The sequence below is a fragment of the Cyrtonyx montezumae genome, unplaced genomic scaffold, assembly GCF_038088225.1.
Source record: "Cyrtonyx montezumae isolate F1298 unplaced genomic scaffold, pur_monq_1.0 scaffold_3, whole genome shotgun sequence".
Classification (NCBI taxonomy): Eukaryota; Metazoa; Chordata; class Aves; order Galliformes; family Odontophoridae; genus Cyrtonyx; species Cyrtonyx montezumae.
The window spans coordinates 147,414,140-147,439,243 of NW_027072034.1; the positions used below are offsets into that span (position 1 = coordinate 147,414,140).

General features: G+C 40.5%; 1 protein-coding gene across 1 annotated transcript; it reads right to left on the reverse strand.

Annotated features, from left to right (window-relative positions):
• Nucleotides 1-1,932: 1,932 nt before the first annotated feature.
• SLC26A4 (solute carrier family 26 member 4) lies at nucleotides 1,933-23,453 on the reverse strand. Its single transcript, XM_065741570.1, has 20 exons — nucleotides 23,299-23,453; nucleotides 22,229-22,368; nucleotides 20,682-20,792; nucleotides 18,908-19,098; nucleotides 18,212-18,376; nucleotides 15,546-15,698; nucleotides 15,353-15,435; nucleotides 13,798-13,945; nucleotides 12,355-12,468; nucleotides 11,515-11,592; nucleotides 11,184-11,279; nucleotides 9,699-9,805; nucleotides 8,706-8,775; nucleotides 8,320-8,412; nucleotides 8,114-8,209; nucleotides 6,914-7,144; nucleotides 5,450-5,504; nucleotides 3,938-4,083; nucleotides 2,658-2,741; nucleotides 1,933-2,036 (listed from the first exon to the last, which is right to left on the reverse strand). The coding sequence occupies exons 1-20, from the start codon at nucleotides 23,451-23,453 to the stop codon at nucleotides 2,013-2,015; spliced, it is 2,340 nt and encodes a 779-aa protein (XP_065597642.1). The 3' UTR covers nucleotides 1,933-2,012.
• Nucleotides 23,454-25,104: the final 1,651 nt, after the last annotated feature.

Genomic DNA, 25,104 nt, shown 5'->3' on the forward strand with positions numbered 1-25,104 from the left:
TGCTGCACACACTGGCAATAGTGCTTTATATTCAGGTTAACACAGACTGGAGCCGTGGCTTTGGCAGGGCTGTTGCAGAGGAGCCAAGCTCCTGAGTCACACTGCCAAGGCAAGGCAGAGAATGAAGATGGGTAGTGCTAGGAGCACACAGTGCCAAGACCCAGCCTGAGCCTCAGCATTCCTATAACAAGACTTCCATCAGGAGGTGCAGGTCACCCTGGCTTGGCTCCTAAACATGCACCTATTTCAGCACACCGTGATGCCAGTCTGGCACACAAAGGGCGTATGCCTAACAGTAAGTAAGGAGTCATGTTTTCAGTGGTTTGGACTGTAACATCAGCACCTTTGAGGCTCAAAACCCTATTGCATTTGAAATGAAAAATGACACTGATTGTCATCAAAACAGAAGGATTTTTTGCCTTAATTAGGGAATAAAGATGTCAGTTCGATGCTGTTATCTACTGTGTGAGGATCCTGTCCAACTGACTGAAATTTATAGGATTTGTTGTTGTTTATTTTTAAGATTTTAATGGATTTCACTCAGGTCTTTAGGACAGAATAATGTACATAGTGCTTAGCTTTTGACCTGAGATTTTCCAATCACCTCACTTGCAGCAAAAATTTTCTCAGTGCAGTATGATAAAGGAAAAATTATCTGATGTAATCAAATAAAGAGACTTAACACATATCAACAGAAATGTCAACAACTGTGAAGCTTAAATACCGAAGGGACATTATACCTGGACATTTCTTATACTTTTGCTATTATACATTCCCTCACTGTGCACAGATCTGTTTTGTTTGTTCTTTTTTTTTTTTTTAATCCATTTAAAAAAATATATAGTGCTAAAATATCTAAGGTAGCAATTTGTTTTCCATCAAACAACAGTTTCTTCTTCACAAAACTAATATCATTGATTTATTTCGTATCTATTTTATATATTCCTACAATAAGGATTAAAGTTCAACTCCCTTATCTTCTGTAAATTATTGCACTTGTGCATTATGGACTGTCATATGTCTATACATGTCCTGCAAAAGAAAAGCAGCAGTTTGATGTAGAATACTAAAAGAAAAAATATGCTATATAAAAATAGAACTATTCATTAAAATAATTAAACTCCTATATTTCATAGTTAAAAACCTGTATACTAGATGACATTCTGAATCTCTTAGTTGCATTCAGTAGCAGCCTGTTTCACAGAACCCATTAAGTACTTGGGAAATAAGATTTTAGTTGATCCAGTCTGGGTCACAATCTACCTCTTGTTGAAAGATATATAGCCCAAATTATCTGCATATACTTAATTTTAGGGAAGATCATTAACAGTAGTGCATGATTTGCTACAATGGGATTAATAAAGAGCTAATGAAAACATATCCAATGAAAACATTTCCTAAGGAAAGTTACTGCATTTAAAGTTTCTTTAGTGGTTCAGTGCAGCTTCCTGTTCATGTGGCTGTTTCACCTGTCACCCGTTTCAGCTATCCATCAACCTGCAGCAATTTAAGAACTGCCAGGAAAGAACAATCCAGATACATTTTTCAAGATGGTCACACAGATGTTCTAGAACTGCCAAACCCTGGCCAGCTAGAACTCGTGCCCTCTCACTAGACATCGTGCAAATACGTAACAAAGGCCTGTGATCCAAAATTTTGGTCTCTTCCAACTTCTGAGGGCAGAACACAAAGCAGCATTTCTTCCTGTATGCACTGATATAACAATGTAATGCATCTTCTGCCTGACGAACCCCAGAACTGAATACATTTCATAACAGTCTTCTGATTTTTTTTTTCCAATGTATCATACTGGAAAGTGCTTGCTGAATCAAGGTCCAGAATACTTCAGAAATATTATTAGCTAAAATTTGGAGAATTCTAGAGATCTGTATCATTCAGACAAAGAATCATTGTTTTCTTCAAGTGCCAAGATTGGTTTCATTGCAGAGAATGCTTATATAGTACTGGTGCATAAATATTGCAGTGAGTAAGACAGTACCAGCAGTCCATCTTCATGATGCAAGTCTGCGCATAGCCTAGTGAAGCATCGAGAGGGTGGAGAGAAACAGTTAGCTCTGAGTATGCACCACTTCAAAGAATAAAGTTTGTGTGTGTGTTAACTCCACAGGGACTATGTTCAATATGGCCTCAATGGCAGCAACTGTGAGAGGCCTGTACCAAAGCAACTGCCCTTTGACTTGTGTCTGCATCAGACAGCTCAGGAAGTTGCAGGTCTGAAGGCATTTGGTTCCATGCAACTGCAGCTTCCTGTAAAATGCTTAGTTTATGCAAGAAGATGCCCACTGTGTTCAAAGAGAAATGAACTGAGGAGGCTGCCTGTTATTTTGGCCTCAAATGTCTGAAGCCCTTATAGGTCCTATGTAGTCCTAGAAGCAGTCCTGAAGTGACAGGAGGTGTTGTACACTATTGTACACTATAATCTGCTACGTCTTAAAAATGAAAAAAAAGACCAACAACCTGAAGACCAACAACCCTGAGCACTGACATTCAGGTGGCCAGGGTGGGGATTTATTTATGGAGAAGGAAACTGTTGAAGGCTCTGTTCTACATGCCTAACAGCATCGCTCAGTGCTATAAAGGAATAAAACCAGCAGTATTCTATAGATAACGGATACATTCAGATCTAAAGTCCTTACCTCTTCCTGAACATCAAGCTCATCAGCAGGTCGGATTGTTTCTGTGAATTCTATAGGTTCTTTAGACTCTTGCATGAGTGAAATCTTGGTAGAAAGAAGGAATCGTGATGAGTTACATGTTCCGTGTATTACTTAAGTTGATTTATTATTCTGAAGTATCTCTATATAACTTCTACAACAACAGTCTTACAAGTCTGTTCCTTGACAAAGCTGAGAGAAATTTGTATGTTGGAAAGCTTTTGGTAATGTCTCTCTTATATGACTAGTTACAGCTTTGTGAAAATAATAAAAGCAGAACCTATCTCTAACTGCTGTATAGCTTTATCAAAATGTTAATCTCTACTATACTATAGTTAGAATGTCCTGAATGATCCTGAAGAGTAAGCAAAAATTTAAACAAAATAAGGATCCTGTCCCAGTTATTTATCCATAATGTTAATGTTAGATACCATTTATTCGTAACACTGTGATAGGGATTGTTAGGGAAGGAACTGTGGTGCAAATAAACAAAATCATTACCAGGCTGTTTTCCTAATGTGAGCCCACGTCTCTAAACACCACAGAACGTTCTGGTTATCTCAAAAAAACACAAAAACCCAAAACCAAACAAACAGAATACAACTACAACATGCACAGAGAAGGGCAGTAGGAATGATTCACTAGTGTAGAAGAATTTCTACATACACTCACTAAAGTAGAGTGGAACTCCAACTTTCATGAAGGAGGAATACAAAATTATTAATAGTGCCAGGATAAAGAATGGAGAATGATTATTCACTGCAGTCAACACTACAGAGATCCAGTGGGTTTCAGACAAACACAAGGCAATGTATGTCGCATAACACATTTAAAATTATTCATCTCCACGGGACAGTATCATGTTGAAGTATGTTAATGGGTTCCAAATGGAGAATAACCCACACATCAAAGAAAACTCCATCTGTGACAATTAAAAGTAATGTTCCAAATGCAACCTCCAGCTGAGGAAGTTCTTACGCTGCCAGATGTCAGAAACTAGAAAACAAGTTTTAGCATGAAGTGTTCTCCGTATATCCTGTTTCTCTTGTTCATTTCACTAAGAAGGTCCTGGGGCTGAGAGACCCACACTGAACAGCAAAATATTCACATACCACAGAAGCTGTCCTATTTATTAGATTCTTACAGCTTTTCTGTACTACAGCTCCATGTCCAGTTTTCACAAGTGGCATGCTGTAAGAGAAACTGCAAGGATGGATGCTAGATGATGGAAGGAAATGAAATGTACTACTAGATATCCTTACCTTCTCAAATATGGGATCCTGGTTGTCGCTGTACGCCATTTGATTCCGTATGTAGAGCACAGCATCATGGACAGTCAGGAAGAACATGTCTTTTCTGACAATGTCATCAAAGAAGGCAGTCCGTTCCAATTGAGATATAAGGTTGTCTGAATTAAAAAACAAACAAACAACAAAAAAGAAACCAATGTAACAAGTTAATACAGTTTGAAGTAAATAAATAAGTAAATGTCAAATACATGGCTGCAGTTATCAGAAATTAAATATTCAGCCAAATAAACAACCAGCAATGTTTTTAATTTTGTTACTTAGATTTTAGTTTCCTATGTTTTCTTTAAACCCCACCATTCTTTGCATCCCAGCACAGCCCACTATGCTTATCAGTGAGATAATTCACAGTTTTTACTAGAAAAAAAAACTGCTTCCAAAGTCCCATCTGGAGATTCCTTCTCATGCTGTTACGAGTGGTGTCCCCCAAGGGTCGGTATTGGGGCCCATCTTGTTTAATATCTTTATTGATGACCTAGACAAGGGGATTGAGTGTACCCTCAGTAAGTTTGCAGATGACACCAAGTTGGGAGGATGTGTCAAACTGCCTGAGGGTAGGGAGGCCCTTCAGAGAGATCTGGATAGGCTGAACAGCTGGGCTGAGCTCAATGGGATGAGGTTCAGTAAGATCAAGTGCCGGGTCCTGCACTTTGGCCACAATAACCCCATGCAATGCTATAGGCTTGGGGCAGAATGGCTTGAAGAATGTAGAGAGGAAAAGGACCTGGGGGTGTTGGTTGATGCTCGGCTTAACATGAGCCGGCAGTGTGCCCAGGTGGCCAAGAAGGCCAACAGCATCCTGGCCTGTATTAGAAGTAGTGTAGCCAGCAGGAGCAGGGAGGTGATCATCCCCCTGTACTCAGCTCTGGTGCGGCCGCACCTCGAGTACTGTGTTCAGTTTTGGGCCCCTCACTACAAGAAGGACATTGAGGCCCTGGAGCGTGTTCAGAGAAGGGCAACAAAACTGGTGAGGGGCCTGGAGCACAAGTCTTATGAGGAGCGGCTGAGGGAGCTGGGATTGTTTAGTCTGGAGAAGAGGAGGCTCAGAGGAGACCTTATTGCACTCTACCACTTCCTGAAGGGGGGTTGTGGTGAGGAGAGGGTGGGCCTCTTCTCCCTGATAAATAATGACAGGACGAGAGGGAATGGCCACAAGTTGCGCCGGGGAAGATTTAGATTAGACCTGAGGAAATATTTTTTCTCTGAAAGAGTGGTCAGGCACTGGAATGGCCTGCCTAGGGAGGTGGTTGAGGCACCATCCCTAGTGCTGTTCAAGAAGCGTTTAGATGAGGTGCTCAGGGATTTGATTTAGTAGTTCAGTGGGTAGGGATAGTGATAGGAGGATGGTTGGACTAGATGATCTTGTAGGTCCTTTCCAACCTAATGTACCTATGAACCTATGCTTATTTTATTCTTTCCATGAGTGATAGTAGGAATACTTGAAGGTTTACCTTGATATAGGTTTACCTTGATATGAAGCGAAGTATACTCTCACATCAATTCTCTCAAACTCTCTGATTATCTACAAAAAGTTTGCAACAAAGACATGAATAAATAAAATCTGTAATGACAAAATACACAGATGTGTATGTATGTTGATATATGTAATATATAAATATCTGTGAACACATGCTTTTCATTTGTTTCTTAGTGTCTTCAATCAAGATTTTGTTGTTGTTGTTGTGAAAAAGGAATTGCTAAACTTTACAATGCATTAAGACCCATTAGTTAAGTACCTGGTTGCTGACATGGCCAATCTTTGGCTATGTTAGTATAACCACTCACTTTACACGTGCATACATTGCTGTCTATTATTAAAGTTCTGATTCTGTTTTCAAAATGTGAGAAATCATATCTCTTCAAGTGACACCCTGTAGGCCTGAGAAACCTTCATTCCCCATCAGTGATATGATACAGTCTCTCATTGGCACATGCAATTTTTTTCTTGCAGAGATTTTCCCTCACATAGTGCACCAGATGGACCTGTTCTTAGATGAAATGGCTGCATGGAGAAAGAGTTGCGTCCACTGAACACAGAATCTCATTTTGTCTTCGAAGCTGGAACTGAAACAAAACTAAGTCTGAACCATGTCACGCAGCATTCCTGTATTTCAGTTGGTTAAAATGCTATGACTGGATGCTACTCCAGGCTCGCTGATGGCAGGTGAGTCTCTACAAAAAACATTTTCGGAGGTGATTGCTAATTGCATCAGTTTCTGTTCACTGATAATCTAGAATCTTGGTAATCTCAGATTTGTTTTACAGATAGGATAAACAGTCCCATTTACAACTTGAAGTTAGTGAAATCAGCAATCTGAACATAGAAGGTATAATAAACAACTAAACAATCTGGTCCTACAGGCTTGTGACTTATCTCTTCACCTCATTTTCCTCTCCCTAAACTAGGAACATTATCACTTTATGACCTCAGTCTAATGCATGCAGATGAACTATTGTTGATGCAGCACTCCTATTTTAACTGCAGAAAACCCTAAAACAATTAATCATTAATCATGATTCCTTCGTTATAGATTAAGTAGTGTGGGAGAAATAAACCTTGTGGCTAAAGACTAAAAAATGATGGTAAGATAAAGTATTTACTACCTTTGTGTTGAGTATCATTCTGTGCCCAGATTAAAACAGGAGGCATGTGGAAAGAAAATATATAACTAAAATGTCATAATGCATGCATACAAGGGGACCACATTTTACAGTACTAGTTTTAAAGTACTTGACTATGCAACCTCCAGATTTTTGGTTTTATTTTCACCTGAAGTATGCACATACCAATGTACTACCTGTTCCTAGTTTTGAAGATATTTTTCAACAGCAGCCTTTTAAAAACTCCAAAATTAATGTAACCTAACAACTCTTGATTGACATACTCATAGCTTAATAATTTCCATAGGACATAAGAAATAATGTTCTTACTGTTTTTATTGCTCTCACAGCTACAATATCCAAGAAGGTTACTGCTCCAAAGTCAAGAATGAGACTGTGGATGGGCACCTTGGGGATGTTTACTTTAACTGGCAGTTCTGAATTCCAGTCTACTTGGATCTCCACTTCTTTGGTGGGAACTTGAAGATCTTCGTTGTCTTCAGGTTCCTCATCAGTTTCAAAAGCTTCATTACTAATGCCGGGCTCACTGATAATGCCATTCTAATGTGCAGATAATATGTGAAATATATAATTTGATCAAAGAAAAAGGTTTGCATTTACAGGAAGTACTTCATGTTATCACAGCTTCTGCTTCAGGAATGAATGAGACCAATACTGTACCCAAGAATTTAAAAACAAGTTAGGCAAATGAACTACATTTTCCTCTATGCAGTATATTTCATTTCCTCATTTTTACTGTGTTAACAAAGTATCTTTCTATATAAGGGCCACTATCAAAAGTAATAATAATTTAACAATATCAGATCTTCTCCCTTCCTTGGAAGTTCTAACTTCTGTGAAATATTTAGAGACTGAATTACTGACTTTGAATCCACGCTTGAATTAGAATTTCTGCATGTGCTAACATGGCAAAATGACTTGGTCAAAAGTTGGAATGTCACATAACTGAGCACTTAACTTCCATCATGAAGTGGAATGTATACAGAAATACTGCATCGTGAACTGAGAGTGCTGTCAGCAGAATACTCATTCTGAACTTTTACCTCTGGAGATTTAAAAGGTTACCTGTATCTGTCCACTCCTGCAGGCATTTATCTACTGCAGTGTGTATTCTGCATTCAGAGGAAGAGCTGGAAGATCATGTCTACTAGTCAACTGGTACAGCTTATCTGTGCATAGGAAACTAGATAATAACACCATGTACATATGAAAAAGCCAGTACTTTTTCTGCACAGGGACCATGTGGGGTGGTGAGGGGTAAGATCAGGGAATCTATCACTACCACTGCTGTTAACACCATGACTATCACAGCTGCATGCATCTTGTGGTCTTTGGCAGTATGTGTAGTGCTCTGCTAGATGACCTGCAGGTCCCAGACTTCCTACTATAGTGATCAGCCTTACTTTTCATCTCTATTTAAAAGATGAGTACAGAGGAGCTCATAATTAAGGTTAGAGTAATAAGCTTTAGAAGCCCTGCAAAAGACTAGGAGGAGGCAAATAATTTTACCTTAGTAGCTTTTAATTTCCCTTTCTTGATCAGCTTTTGTATCTTTCTCAGTGCTTTGAGTCTCTTATTGTATACCTTGACTGCATCAAATCCCACCTACAGAAGAAGGATCAAAACATCAAAATGATTTAATTTCACCTATATATAATTCTAAGAAAATTCCAAAGCTGGTTAGGTAGCATCAAAAACCATCACATATCACTTACTGTGGATTTGAGGCTGCTTTTCAGTCCATCGATGTTGGCATAAAAAATTGGACTAGAAAACTTGAGGATCTTCACACCTTCTGGTTCTACAGCCTATTACCAAAGAGTGCAACGTCAAGAAGCAAAAACTACAATTTGGCTACTAAGAAGCAGTCCAACTGAACACACATAGCTAATTCACACACACACACAAAAGGACATCTTTGCTGGTTCCATTTTTTGATGCTTATATTCCTGCATGCAATATGGACCAACCATCTTGATCAAGATGAAGAATGTAACACTGATAATTATTATCTTCAAGCACTTCCAAATTAAAATTGTCAACAACTGGCAAGGCATAGCTTTGCACTACACTTGTAGATTGAAAGGAAGCAATCACTTACATTTTTGTAGTCCTTGACCTTCTTGTAGATATCTGTGCCAGGAATGTTTCCAAAGCCACCCCATGAAGGACTAATAGAAACAAGATGGTGAAAGTAAACATCATACTTGGGCATTCAACAAACTGAAGCGATTGCTTCACAAATTGTCACAGACACTTATATTATGCCTTCTTCTACCAAAATAATAGCTTCCTTTGAAGCTGAATCACTGTATTTTTCTGACAAAATGAAATGTTATTGCTAAAGACAAGGTACTTTGGTCTCAGACATTTTAAAGTAGAACCAGATTAATAATTTGTTTCAATTGCTTCCCTAACTAGGAAGGTGTATTAAAAGCACCTTATTTTGTTTGGTGATTCTGTGATTCTGTAAATGGAGGAAAAAAAAAAAAAGACTGAAAGAATTGATTACTATTTACACTTTGAAACAATGAAAACAATATATTTATATTATCTTCAGGTTTCTTGAAGCTTGTTGTCCATGGCTTTTCTTTGGATTTGGGTCAAAACCCAATCATATTGCAGCCTCCACCTACACTTTTTTTAATTGTAGCAAATTCTAAGTTATTAGATTTTATAATCTAGTACTCTGTAGCCACTTTTACAAGGCTCTGTTTTTATGCATTTGCTGACAGTACAACTATGCTCTGGTATTGCTGTCAATCACACTCTCTGAACTCCAGGCTGAAGGAAAGCAAGTATGTGGTATTTTCAGAAAAAAAACAAAGATCAAGAAAATGTAACAAGATGGCCAAATGAGATTCTGCAAATCCAACATTTCTCATCGTTCCACTACCACGTGTTCTTAGAGCAGCAACAAACAGTGTAATTTTTAAGTGACAGCACACAAATATTGTTCTGAAGAATAGATTTCCACTTAAAAATCTTTGTAAACCCAAGATGACTTTCTGCCACAAATCACCTTCCTTCTCAGCACAGTCTTTCTTTTTCATGGTATAACACTAACAATTATTTCTGATCCTGTGTTACTTACAACTGAACTCTCAGCACAACTGTCAGCAATCCAAACAAAAGGCCAGCAAGTAATCCCAAATCAAGTCCCAGAATGATGGATGCTATACATGTGAAAACCCAGATCATCTGGAGAGGAAATAATAAAGTGTCTTAATTATAACGTAGTATTCCTGGTCACTCTAAAGATTCACTGTATCAGACAATAAGAGTAGCAGAGGAATTTAACTTTGGAAATCATCAGAGCACACTGGCAATTAGCTGACTTGCTTACAAGTCTTCCTCCAAGATATTTATTTTCATCACTATCTTATTAGACACAGCTTTTAGGAAATTACTTTTAACATACAGACATTTTACAAGTGTCTATTTAAGTCAGTGAAATTAAAGGGGATGCCATTAACCATTACATTTTCTTCTTTCTGATGGCAGCTGTTTTAATTAGCCTCACTTTAAAAACACGAATCAGATATACTGAGAGGGAAAGGGGCTCCTCAGTGAAGTGCAGGAATCAGAACTGTTCCAAAGAGAGGTAATTCATGCTAGCAGGTTGATGGCACTCTCTAAAGTCTCCAATGAATATTCAGGCAGAACAGTTGAAGTGCACTCCTCAGTGCCCCCCCCTGCATCACTGCCCAGGCAGAACATGCAGTGAACCTAATCCCATCCAAAGCTGAGTGCCCGCACTCCTCACTCAGGTCAGTGGGATCTTTTACTTACTTATTAAATAATTGCCCAAATAAATTCAGATTTACCAAAAAGAGGTACTACCCAAAGACACCTACTGTAAAATCTGATTGCAGTAGGGACTGAATGCACAAAATACTATTCATGCAAAATTCTCCTGCCCTAGGAGCCACACTGAGGGGCTGTTCCACAGAAATCCCGGCAGAACATGTGAGCATGTACCTTGGGGTAAAATTTGTAAGAAGACTCTGTTCTTGTATCCCTTAGTACACCAAATGAATCCACTTTCTAGCTTGGACTCTAGGTTGGATTTTCTTGCTACAGCAAGAAAACATATTTTGTAAAGACTATTTGAGATTATGCAGGCAAGTGGGATACTAATTTGTTAACAAATTAAACATGTATGCATGAATGAATAAAATGTCATATTTTCTGGCCCATTTAAACTGTGCAGAGGATAAAAGCAGAATGGAAAATGTGGCCACAAACCATCTTTATTCTGATTTTGAAGTCACCTCAACACAAGATTGCTGTAAACTATGGTAATTTCTATGTCACTGCACAGGCTTGCTTACTGTGGGGAAGTAAAGAAGATAAAAATATGTAAAATTCTTAAATGGAGAGTTGTCACCTGATCTCATGGTACATACGTTGTGAGGATGCATACAAAACTCGTTTCATTAGCAAACCTCAAGTTTTCTTATGCTAACCCTACAAAATTCTGTTGATGTACTAGGTAGGAGAAACTTTGGTGGCACTAAAAGGCAGAAGAAAAGCACACAAGATCATAAGGGGGAAAAGAAAAAATTATCTGACTTACAGCATCAACTTTATTCTGTCTCCACAGACGGGGAACATCAAACACTTGCATGAACATCCCTTTCAAGTTAGCTATGACTACAGCTGCCAACACAGACTGTGAAGAAAAATGGTGAAAATGTATTATTCTTAGGCAAAGATGCTTATTAACATATTTTAACCTTCTGTCAGTTTTCTGTTTACAAAGTGTTCATCATTATACACTGTAAAGCTCAGCCTCCTCTGCTATGAACCACTGCAGTGTCAAACAGGGCTGTTAATCCTGTCCCTCGAAGCCAAGCGCTCGAATCTGATCACACTGCTGGCTGTGCTGCACACAACAAATACAGTACCTTTTGTAAGGGCTCCAGCAGTTTCCCCAGGGCAACAATGGCAATCAAAACAATTCCAGCTGAGATTATACCAGCAACCTGCGGAGGACAGAGTGTTTATAGGAGATGAGCACATTAAGATCATATTTTATGTTTCTAGGATTACAAAGTACTTGTTCCCAGGGTACACTAGTAGTTGCACATTACATTTCTTTAGGAACAAGGAGACCTGCCAAAATGCTACTGTGTTTAGGCATACATGAGCAATCATTACACACTTCAGCTAACACAGAGGGAATTCAATTAAGCAGGTAGTGCAAACAGCTGCACACAAGGTAGCAGCTCTTGAGGGGGTTGAGTTGCACGGAGAGATTAAAGGAGCTGAGTCTGTGTGTCAGCTGGAAGTGGGGCTGCTGGATGTCCTGCAATTCTGCACTGCTAAATAAGTGTGAAGGTACTGTCAAACAGAGGAGGCGCATGCAGAATATAAGAAAGATGGCACGTGGGCAGATAAAGCAGGGCTGATCACACAAACATATGGGGGCTTAAGTATTTCACAGGCATCTGGGGGAGGAATTCCTCTCATGCTGAATTCCAAATGGGATAAACTCAGTTCCTTAATTGGTAATTAAATTCTGGGGAATTAGGCTTGAAGGATAATGTAAACCTTCCTATGTAAAACTTGATTGCCCTCTTCCGGCAGAGCTACAGAAATGATGCAGGACCAAAGCACGATCTGCTAGCTGAGATACCTGTGGCATTTTATGTGCCAGCAACACAACCATGTTAGGATTATTTTCATCCCCATATAATATTAATTAAACTCACATGGTCATGGTACTAGTAAGAAGAATTCATTACCTGAGTCTTTCCACCAGTACTTTCTTGGACTGCAGTCCGTGAAAGAGCAGTAGTTGCGACAAAACAAGAAAAGGCACCAGAAAAAATGTTGCTGATCCCAAAGGCAATAAACTCCTGAAACGTAATTAGATGATACTGTAAATAAAGATTCCTGAAGATGACTTTCCAACGGAGAATGACAACAGTTTCTGCAATAGTTTATAAAGTGGGTAGTACTGAAATACTGAGAAGAGTATAGATTAGTGTGTGCTATTAAATACTGACACAAATCTCTCTTGTGCCAATGTAACCGTATGTGTTTAGAAGCCAACGCAACGACATCAGTATACTCTTCTTCATGTGGGCATACCTGTCTTAGAATAAAGGCTTTTACAGCTTATTTCCAACAATGCTATCAAAATTAACATTGCTAACAATTACTATAGCATAATTGCACCAACAAACAGGACCAGTATAAATTTTACTCTGAAGTATCATCTTCTAAACAAGTGATTTTAATCAGTGCAACAGTCTGAGTTTAGACGAGCCTTTAATTAACACAAAGCATTGTGTTATTGGTGGAACTAATCAGGAGCTTTGAAGAAAAAAAAATACAACACAGTTTCACTGAAAATTTCAAGTTGTGCCAGAAGTTTTTCCCTCTGGACATCCCAAAGAACTCATGCTGAGTCCCAGGCAGCGTTCTCATAAGTTTGCCCCAGGGTCACAGATGCTGGCACCTACTGATGCTGGTTGTTCTGCTCAAGTGACAAGGACCCTGGGAGCTTTATGTCCTGGGATCCGGGCCATTCCTCTGCTGGGAAATGAGGCACTTGGGAGCTGCCTGCAATCCCATATAATTGACAGAAACGCTGTTTTCACCAAGCTAACAGAATCACAGGAGCCTTCCACTCACAACAAATGTTTAAAAATATAATTTTTGATTTTGACTTTCTCCCTCTTTTATTTTTCTCCAAAACAAAGCTTTCCGTAAGCTTCTCACTAAGCTCTAACTGCCAGAGCAGGATTATAAAGTCATGTTCTTTGAGAACAGACTGAGATGATGCATACCTACTCCTGTGTAACAGCTGTGTTCTCCACATAAATGCTGGAAATACAGTTCCCACTGTTCGTAGATCTTAATAATCTTTGAATCCATTAAGCAAAAATAAACACTGGCACATAACAGTAATGGACTGTCCTTCAATATGATTTTGCTACCTGCTTTTATGATGCTATTTTAACTTCTCCAGTTCAGGTAAGCTATTTGTCCATCATTCAAAGCTACACTTAGCCTTTTGTATCTGAAAAATTCATAACATTTTTTTTTTCAGTGACTGGAAGAATTTCTTCCATCAGAATATAATTTTTCCTGGAAAAAAACACTCAGTTCTTTGACACTTAAGTTACTGTGAAACAGAGCTTGCACTGCCTATGTTCACAAACCAGTTTGGTGATACGTACCTGGTTTCCATTAATAGCATAGTCGTACTTGGTTGCATATACTTTCCCCACAGAAACCGCAATAGCATAAGCAACAATAGCAATAGAAAAGGAGGCTGCTATCATCTGAGAAAACATGCTGACATCTGGAGGTGCAGGAGGCAAAAATCTAGCATTTAGAAAATACAGTAGTATTATTAACCTTGATCAAATTATGTTCTTAGCAGAGTTTGAGGTAGAGGCATGCAGGTTGCTTCTAATATGAAGTGTAATGTTTCAAGTTAATAAAAAGGTGGAAACAGCCCATTGACATACAGAACATGCTTATCTAGTTCATCGTAGCCAAAATCCTGATTCTGTTTCTCAGCAACAAAGCTCCCATTGTTCTCAGCATGAGAACATGATAGCAAAGTGAAAAAGTACATTTTTTGAAGAATGGAATAAAGGATATACTGATAATAAGATGAATTACATAAATATGTTAATGACACTTCATATTGTTGTTAACATACTTCAATGGAAGACCTCAAAAACATTTTATCTCCTACTGCGTTTCCACAAATTTTAATTAATCAAGGCCTGAATACCAAATGGAATGTGAAGGTTACTACTGTGAAATGCTCTGAATCTTTCAAGTTAAAGTCTCTACCAGTGTAATCCTCAGTATCCTTGCCTCTATGGCTATGCAAGTGGCAATATTGATTGGGATAACAGCATGAATATGAACCATAGTGGAGTAACTCAGGTTTAAAGCAATTAAATATACAGAGAAATATAATTTTACTATTTTAAATCATTTAAAATATTTTTTAATATTTTCTATAGACTGATATTAGCTTCAGGAACACAAAACAACTAATTCTCAGATGAACATCATGAATCAGATAAACATTTCAAAGCCCATTTTACAGAGGAAGCATCATAATTAGGTGATGTAAATGGTAGAGCCAGAAATAAAACTCAGGGTTCCAAATTCAGATTTCAGATTTCAGTATCTCACAGAATCACAGAATTGTAGGGGTTGGAAGGGACCTCCAGAGATCATCAGTCCAACCCCCTGCCCAAGCAGCTCCCTAGCCCAGGTTGCACAGGTAGGCGTCCAGGTGGGTTTGGAACGTCTCCAGAGAAGGAGACCCCACCACCTCTCTGTGCAGCTGTGCCACTGCTCCGTCACTGCACTGGGAAGGAGTTCCCACGCACATTTGTGCAGAACTTCCTATGCTTCAGTTTGTGGCTGTTTCCCCTCATCCTATTCCCACATACTGCAGAGAAGCGTCCAGCCTCGTCCCTTTGCCTCCTGCTCCTTAGATATTTATAGACGTGGATCAGATCCCCTCTGAGTCTTGTTTTCTCAAGGCTGAACAGACCCAGGTCTCTCATCCTTTCCTCATAAGAGAGGTGTTCCATGCCCTTTATCATCTTTGTGGCCTTCTGTTGGACTCTTTCCAGGAGATCCCTGTCTTTTTTGTACTGAGGAGCCCAGAACTGGACACAATCTTTCATATCTTTTATGTTGTCACTGCCATTTTGGGCCAATTAAAATAATACCTATGTCCCAGAAAACAAAGGCACTCACCCTCTTGGAATGCTCTTAACAATGCCTGCATTATACTTTTTTTCCAAGTCGGCAGCATATGAAATGCCAGTGGCTACTATTGTCTGTAATCAAACGAAACAAGTTTTAATAATTAAAAAAACCTCTTGTTCTCCTGTAGCCAGTCCCACCTACTTCAGCTACAATCAGCTTTTTTTTGTGCTCCTTTGCTTACCACAATAACTTCTATTGGTATCGGTATAGGAATCTTGTGTTTGAATCGGTCATTTATTTCTTTAACTACCATGCAGACAAAAATGGTGAGGAGTCCAGCAATAAGATCTGCAACGTTGGTGGAACCAATGTTTTCAAACGTTTCAATAAGAGTCTGAAAAATAAAAATTACAACACGTGCACTTGAAATATGTGAAAACACACTCACAAGGCAGTTCAGGTAGATGGGGTTTTGGAGGAAGCCAAGAATTGCCTGCTTCTTTGCTCAGGCCTGGAGGAACTTGAGGATGATTTTGTCTGATTAACTATCAAACTGCTACAGAATTGGTGACTGGATGTCTTGGTGCATTTAACAGAAAAGATGTAACTGGAGTAATTGTTCGCACTGGGCTTCTGCTTCCTGATTTTTAGAAAAGTAAGACTTAATAGCAGAAGTTAAACCCTACTTGTGTTTTACTTCTACCTTAGAGAAAAGACAGGAAGATCTGCAACTTCCTCCTTTTCCAAAAAGCAAGAGATCCTCATATTTCTATTCAAACGTGAGCAAAACTGATTCTCCAAATGCCTAGTACATAGAATTCCTTGCTAACATCCAGGCAATGAGTACGACAGCATGGACCCTGCCAGGCTGTGGCAAGTCTTGCACTTGAGAAAAATGGTTGCAAAGCCTCACCTTGTGGTGTGTTAACCCTGCTCCCACCAGCAGTCAGCTCCAGGCTGGAGCACTCACAGCTGCAGAACAGGCAGCTCCTTCATCTACCCTTCCGATGTCCTTGCTTGGTCCTATTGTTTATAGCAAACTACAGTCTGTTTAGCTGACATTTATGGCTGTATAGAGTTTACACAAACAAAAAAAGTATTACTTCTAAGTGTACAGAGAAAACAGGAAGGGCTGATCAGAAAAAAAAAAGCCACCAACTAGTGGTTCTCCTATGTATCTCCTAGGTAGTAATTTTCACTTGCCACTCACATCCAAGAAAATTTGACTATTCTGTGCACAGAGAAGAACACTGGTGGAAAAGATGTTCAGAACAGACTTCTTGCCTCCTGGCAAAGGGAGGATTGCAGCAGCAGTACCACTTCTATCACACTGAAAACTCCTTGGTTTGAAACAAAACACTGAAGTGCATAACGAGCTATGTTTTCTAAGGTAAAGAACCATTCCTGAAGCACTGAATCAGATGTCTTTTTTTTAGAGTATCTGAAACCACTTCTTGCCTGTTGTGCTGCTTACCATAAATCCCCTTCTTTCTTACCATGTCTGCTGCTGCCATACTTTACAGGGAAACAAGGGGCTCCTAGCTGGAGGCTGTGAATTCTGCCAGTGTCAGATGTTCGGTGTTGCAATTTGTTACACACCACTTCTGAGACTTGCTGAAGCTGATGTAACAAGTCTCTGATTAAGCAGACCAGAAATCACAATTTATTTGCTCTGCACACATCTGCAAACACCTCCACCTGTCTTACCTACTAGAACACAAAAGCCCAGAGCTTCAGCATAAAAAGTCAGCATTTCACTCAGGCTTGCAGGAACTGGAAGAACCAGGTAATTATTTTTCAAAAATACTTCTTACTAGCTGTTCTACCCTTCAACAACCATAAAAAAAATAAGAGGGAAAAACCTACTGGATCAATTAGTCCATCATCATGCATGTAGTTCCATTGCTTGAGAGAAAGTTTTCAATGGTTAAAAGGGCCATAAAATAATATCCTTTATTTATTTATTTATTTTCACAAATACTCCACCAAAATCTTTTTTTCTAAATGTTTTCCTTGCTATTTGTAATTACATTCAAACTGTTTTTACTAATAGAGACGTCCAACGTATTTTTTTCTTGCCTGGTTGTCTGAACTAGAATATAAAATCATAACTTCTTCTACAAAGAAGTTCTTAACTTCTTTGCTCTAGAGCAGTCTATTTTGGAAATCTGTTATTCTAATGCAAAGAGCTATGGAAGACCTAAAATACTGTGCACCAAAACAGTTTAATGGTGAGGTCAGTGTAAGAACTCTCAAAAATTTCCCTGGGGAAGGAAACGACTCCGTAATGTGAGAACCTCTAGGAGTTCAGTATTCCTGTAATCTGGCCAAAACATTTCTCCATTTGATCATCTCCTCTAAGATTAACAAATGGGAGTTGTGACAAGCAACATTTAGCCTCACCTTAGCTAACCAGCAGGTACATGGCATGGGGTGTGAATCTACATCCTTCTGTAGATATTCACAGATTTGGCTACAACATGAAATAGATAAAGATGCCTTTGACCAGGATGGTTTAAGAGGTTTGGGACTAGTCAGCTTTGGGTGCTTCCCAATAGGACAGGAAGCAAGGCCTGGGAGGGAAACAGTCTCTGGAAGTGATAAGCCAGAGAAGAAAAACTGTTTTGCTTCATAATTATCTTTAAATTTTATGTGAAAAAGAATGCTCGGCCTGACTACAACGTGACAATTAGCCTTTTATGGTCTGGGAAACCAAAAAAACAGCTATTGAGGGCCACAGGGCTATAAATGAACACCTGCAGATCTTCCTGAGTGAATGACAACTAAATGGATGCCCCATAGTTAGATATATACAAGAATCACTCCTGTAGGAAATAGAAGCAGAAGATAAATAATTACACAAAGATTCTGGCACAAACCCAAAACAAATTAGAAGAGTATACTTACATATATTATGGAAAGGACACCATTATAGTTTTTAGTAGAAACATTTAGGACTATTTTCAATTGTGACACGAGCACTTGAAAAGCAGCTGCAGTTGTGAATCCCCCAACTAGTGGATCTGCGAGGTACCTCACAATGAAACCAATCTGAAGGACTCCAAATACCACCTGGAAAAATCATGAAGAGTGACAGCTTGCTAAGCAATAAAACATATTGGCTATGACACTATTATTTGTCAGTTATTGACAAATAATTGTTATTATTGACACTATTATTTGTCAGTTTCTTGAGTTTTGCTCTTCTCTTTTTGTTGGCATAGTCTTAACAGCATCTTCCCCCATTGCAGATTAATGTAGCTTAACATCATGCCATCCATGGAGATAAAGGAGACCTGAAGAGCTGTGTGAAAGGATGCTCCAGGATTTGTACCATCAGCATTTAGTTTCATGCAGGTCTGTTAGTCTGCAATCATAATGCTATTCTTCTGTTGTCTGTGCTCCCAATCATGCTCCCACAAATTCTGCTCAGGGTAAGAATAATCCCCAAAATGCTCTTCAGAGTTTCAGATTACTTTCCTTCATTTTTGTGTTTTACTACAGGAAAAACACTCGCTGCCCTAGCATGAATTTCAATGGTGTATGTTTTCCCATTAAAACTGAAGAAGTATCAATCTTGAGTCTTCAAGCCAACTATTTTACCTGTAAAATTCCAACCAGAAATGTGAGGGTGCTAGCAATCAGCACTCTCTGGGCATCTCTGGAGTCAGTGTCTATCAGTGTCTCAGTACTATTAGTCCCTGTAGTATTACTGCCAACTATGAGAAAATTATCATCAGGGGCCATGCTCACTACAACTGATCCCACCATCAAACTGACGACAGGGAACGGTCCTGTAATGACAAACAGAACATACTGAGGTTTAATACACGTCAAAAGGAAGCACAGATAGAAGCATAGTCTGATAGTAGGAAAATGTGAAATCAGAAATGTAATTTAATATTTTATCTGGGTTACATTACTTTGGAGGAGGAGGAGGAAAGGGCCAGAGGCCACAGCACTGCAAACATGACACAGAGATACAATTCCATCCTGAAAAAAACCTGTTCTACATAGGTGTGCATTTTCATGCATTGCTTAAGCCAGTTTAGGGGTGTAACAAGCCCAAAAGGGATGGGATATTCTGACCATTTCCCTTGTATCTGCACCAGCAGTTCTGTGGCCTAGCACCACTCACAAGCAAACACTGATCCAGCTGAAAACTATGTTTTGATTTACTCTTTTTTCAGACATGGTTAGTTTCAGCTGAATGAATGCACTGGTGCAGATTGCTACACAGCTGCACGGTCAGGAATTCAGCACAACAGTGGTGGCAGGAACACACACTGAGAGAAAGGAGTGCCCTTTTTGGCAGTAGTTTGGTATTACATCGGCTAAAGATGACTGAAACTATACTTGGGGCAAGATACAGAGATAGTAGATGATCATAATGTCAGCAAAACACAATCTAAAAGCAATCAGATTTGTTGCAGTTTTAGCTAAAATTATACAGAAAAGGAAAATGTAAAATATCTTAAAGAAGGTTCAGTTAATTACAGAGATAAATAAAAGTACAGTTGGCAAATAAGCATACTGGAGAAAATATAAAAAGGAATGGAAAATGTAGAAAGTAGGGATGTCAACATAAGTAGAGGTAAGAGCTAAGAGCTGGAGAGCAGATGTGATCTGGTGGGTAGAAGACAGAAAGTGGAGACAACATACAGATGGATTTGATTCCACAAAGAAGAAAGTTGATGAAAAAGCATAATTTCATGTCAAAGCTTTGTGAGAAAAAAGAGATCTCATATTGGTGGATGTGAATGAGGTAAGGCTCAATTTGTTAGAGGGGAGAAAGACAATTCAGTGATCAAGGTGTAACATGAATTTTAAATACGAGAACCGGCAGAGAAAAAATATTTTAGAGAAAGTATTCAGAAGGAATCAATGAGGTTTACCCATAGCCTTGATGTGAGGACCTAGAGCGAAGCTGGAGTAGAAACACAGGTTCTGGGTCTCCGCAACAGGCAAGAAGGTGATATTTGTCCACAGTGATCAAAAAGGATGTAGCAAGGAAGGCTTGTGGAGAAGACTAAGAGATCTGTTTTAGCCATCTTGAGCTTCAGCTGATAGACTAAACGTCTCTTCTTACTGCCCAAAGAGGCAGAGTTTTTCCTGTAATTTTTTGCATAGAGCATAGCCAAAGACAGGATTTAAACTTCAGCACAAATGCAAGCAAAAGGCATGAGTTGGTACAACTGAAGTTAGCTATCTGTACAGAGAAGAAATAAGCCTTAAGACCCCGAACCCATCCATATTAATATTCAGCATGACCAACATGGTTTAGAAAGTAGCTGTCTTATATGAAACACTAATGTTCATGGTAAGAATTAACATCTTGTAATAGTTAATTTACTGTAACTTGAACATTTGTGGTTACCAACTGATATGTGTCTTGATGTTCCCAGGAAAAAGTATGTCAGGATGGGGAAGAAGGCGGAATAGAGGCCATATCCAACAGGAACTGCCACCAGTAAAGCATATGCCAAACCTGAAATGATACATGAACAAAATTTCACATTTAAAATCACTCAGCAACCTACCATCTTGTGTAGAATAGACTTTTAGGAAAATTTACTCCATTTATCCAGAGACAAATTAGAAAGCTTCTTTCTTCATCTGGATATCAGTTAGTTGCAGGCATGCATATAAGTATCAGTGACTGTAAATGACTGCATATCCCACACTAATAGTTGGATGAGTTACTACTGAAAGATGTTCCTCTAGCTGCATAGGTGGCATAAAACATTGGCAAAAAATTGAAGTTCAAACAGTCTGCCTTTGAGAGAAAAGCAGGAAACAAATGTTCAGTTTACAGACAGAATTTTCAAGCATACACCCTGAATTATTGTACTATACCAGCAATGCCTCAGGACATTCACCCATCTGAAAATCAGGCCATTTTGGTCAGGTATCAGTTCATGAACTTAATAACCAAAAGTAAATGGCCTAAATTTAAGAGTTTTGATCCTTCTGACCTTCTCACTTTGTATACTCAAGCAACATGTCAAATTCAACACAGGAAGAGAGAGAAGGGAATGGAAAAGCTGTTATCAGTATCAGGTCCTTGTGAGCTCCTGTTGCAGACTGTAATACTCTGCACTGATAACACAAAACTACTCAAAAAGGTTGAAGATCTGGTTGTGCTGCTAAGCTGGTGGGAGGTGTACAACTGACATTTAGAACTTCAGCGTTAGGGATTTTTGGCACTTTAGGATACCAGAAGCCTCTTTTTTGGCAACCATTTCAGTCAGTTTTCCCAGCATCTCATGATTTGGTATTCCAGAATTGTTACATTTATATTTTTAAATCACAGAGTTTGTACCACTTCTTATCTACCTTTCTATCATGCTCCAAGGAAAGAGGCAAAAGGGAATATTTGCAGCTGACTGGCAAAGAAGCTACTTTACTAGCATAGTTTCACTAATTACTGCTTACTTCTAGCACTTTTCCACTTGTCCATCTGCTGAATGCTTCCCTTGTAAACCATGTACTGTAAATATCCATCAAGATTATAATTTTTTTTAAATGTGAATACAGCACTTCACACCTCATTGAAGACTGCTTTCTTGCAGACACCCAAACAATCCTGTGAGTTACATTTTGAAGGAAAGTACATATCAAGATTGCACTAGGGGGAATAATTAGATTTTTATAAGCAGCTGCAGAAGACCTAGAAACTCATGACCTAACTGATTAAATATTTAAAAAAATGTTCTTTGAGCAAAAAGATGGGGTAAAAGAAGTTAACTACATCTTGATAGCACATCAAGGGAAATTCAAATCTTCTAGCCAGGCAGAGAAATAGAGGATAAATTGAAAGCATTAATTATTTATTGATAATACCTAATATCTAGTATTAAATAACAAGTCTCAGATTTGTAATTCCATCTGCATAACATCAGAGAGCCGTGCACACGGGTGTACCTTGCAAGGTGGCGACAAGGCCAGTGCTGACCCCCGAGATGATGTCACTGACCAACCACTCCTTCACCCGGTAGTTGGGAAGCCACTCCAGGATGGGCAGGAAGGACTTGGTGATCTGGAAGGCCTTTTTTCTTGAACAGCTGTAGGAAAACAAGTTATGCATGGGCCACATGGAGCTGAAGTCTGAAAGGAACTAAGGAAGAAGGACAGAAAGGAACCAGATACCCTGACAGAAAGCATCCAAGAGAGTTCATAGAATCTTAGGATCCTTTGAGTTGGAAGGGATCCTTAAAGGCCATCTGTTCCAACTCATCTGCAATGAATAGGGATACCTACGACTAGAGCAGGAGCTCAGAGCCCTGTCAGAACCCAGAGCCTGCCTCTGAATGTCTCCAAAGACATACACCACCCCTCTGGGCAACCTGCTCCAGTGCCTTACCATCCTTCTTGTGAAAAAACCTTTTATGTATGGTCTAAATCTCTCCTCTTTGAGTTTGAAACCACTTCCCCTTGTCATATCGCAACAAACCCTGCTAAAGAGTCTGTCCCCTTCTTTCTTACATCCCCCCCATAGATACTGACAGGCCGCTCTCAGGTCTGCCCAGAACCTTCTCTTCTGCAGGCTGAGCAGCCCCAGCTCTCAGCCTGACCTCACAGGAGAGGTGATCCTTCCCTTGGACCATTTTGGTGGCCCTCGAGTTCTGACAGAAAGCAACCAATACATAAAACAACCAAGAAAGTTCCAACAGAAAGTAGCTACGGAAGCCGTGACAGAACACAACCAAGAAAGCTTTTCTGAGAGAAAGCAACCAAGAAAGCCTTGAGAGAAAGTGACAGAAAATAAATAAATAAATAAATAAAAGGAGGGTTACACATGCTTTAAGAGCCAGAGGTGGTTTCCTCCAGGACGAGGCACCATCAGCGCCCCGACCGCCAGCTCCTTCGGGAAGCGCAGCGAAGCGAAGCCGTGCCGGGCAGGCGGATATCGGCAGCGCCGCACCGCTCCGTGCCGGTCCCGCCGCGCCCCCCGGGGCTCCCACGGCCCCACGGAGGAGCCCTAACCCACCCACCTGCAGAGCGCCCGCGCCCGCTCGAGGAGCGTGGGAGGCGGCGGCGGCAGCCGCTCGTTCTCCTCCTTGAAGCCCGCCTCGCTGTAGATGGGCCGCGCCACCACGTAGTGGCTGAGCTCCGCCAGCGGCTCCTCCGCCCGCGCGCCCGCTGCCATGGCCCCGCCTGAGGTGGCGGACGGCGAGCGGTGCCCGCTCCCGCTGCCGCACCCCCTGGTGGCACGGCTCGGCGCACGGCCCGGCCCCGCGGCGCGGCGCTGTCCGCGTCCTGAAGCGGCGAGAGCCCGCCGCCGCCTCCGCCCGCAGCATTTATAGGGCCGGGAGAGTTTATTTATGGGGAAACGCGGACAGCCGGCCCCGGTGACGCCTCCGTCCGCCCTCCGGCTTTGCCCTGCCCCGGGCCGGCGCTCCCCGGAGCGGCCCTCCCAGCCCCGCGGCCCCTCTGTCCCGTCGGGGACGGGGCTGCATTTCAAAGCGCTCGCCCGGCTGCAAGCTGACGTGGTTCAGAGCCCATAGGCTCTTTGAGTCACACCTGCAACCACAGATGGTGGCTGCGGCTTCTGGTTTGCCCGAGGGGGATCGGAGGGAATGAGCTCCTGGGTGGTCCTGCTGTAACTTTGGCTTTGAGATAAGATGGGCTGAAAAAAGTCAGACCTGCTAAGCACTGCCAGCGACCCCAGCAGCTGCTCTGTGTCACGGGTGGAGGATAGCCCAATAAACTTCCTGCAGTTTTAACGTGAAGCGTGTGTCCTCATAGAACCATCACAGAATGGTTTGAGTTGGAAGGGACCCTAAAGCCCCCAGCCCCAACCCCTGCCGTGGGCTGGCTGCCCCCACCAGCTCAGGATGCACAGGGCCCCATCCAACCTGGCCTTGGGCACCTCCAGGGATGGGGCACCACAGCTTCTCTGGGCAGCTGTGCCAGGTTGCCTCACCATCACCCCAGGAGACAATTCCAATCTACAATCGGTGCCAATGTTTCAACTCACATCAAAGAGGCATTGAGGGCACACACTGAGGGCACTGGATCAAGCAAAATATTTGTTCAATGAGCTACTCAGTTGTGGATATTCTTGACGGCCCTGGTTTTAAAGCACAGTCCTAGCTTCAGGGGCGTTGAAGCTGTAAAGAGGTTATTTGATGAAAGTACATTTTGTAGTGTAACACACAATCTGCAGGTTCAGACTGTGACAGATTTCCCCCACTGCTGTATTGTGAGAAATGCCTAGGTGAACTGCTGACACGCTTTGATCTAAGCGGGCAGCCAAGCAGCCAGCTTGCAAAGCTGAGCCATGATGTTTTGTAGAAATCCTTAAACACGGCACTGGAGTGAATAAAACATTTAGCAGTGGGACACTGATTTTAAGGAAAGTCCTTTTACGTAAACGTTATGCACTTCAGAACGGTTTTGCTAGCAGATAGTAGTGTGGGAACTGAATTAATACTGGAAAGCAGAATGGATGCCTGACTCAGTTTGGTGTATACTATCCCACATGTGGAAAATTCTGGCTTCAATACTGGCTACTCTAGTGAGTTATAATCCACTCCTGATAAAACTAAGTGGTGTGAAAAATAGTTTTGAAATCTAACTTTGAGAAGGTGTTGTGGTAACCTGTTCTTAGGTACTAAACTGAGTACAAAGACAAGGAAATGATTCCAAAAGATATAACGGCTTCTAGTTCAGTCATTAAATTAAAAGAAAACAGCAACAGGAATATTTGCAGGAAACCAATATGGCTGCCCTACACATTAACTCAGTTTTGAGGACTGGATTAGTATTACATATTCTTTTCTCATAGAGCACTTACA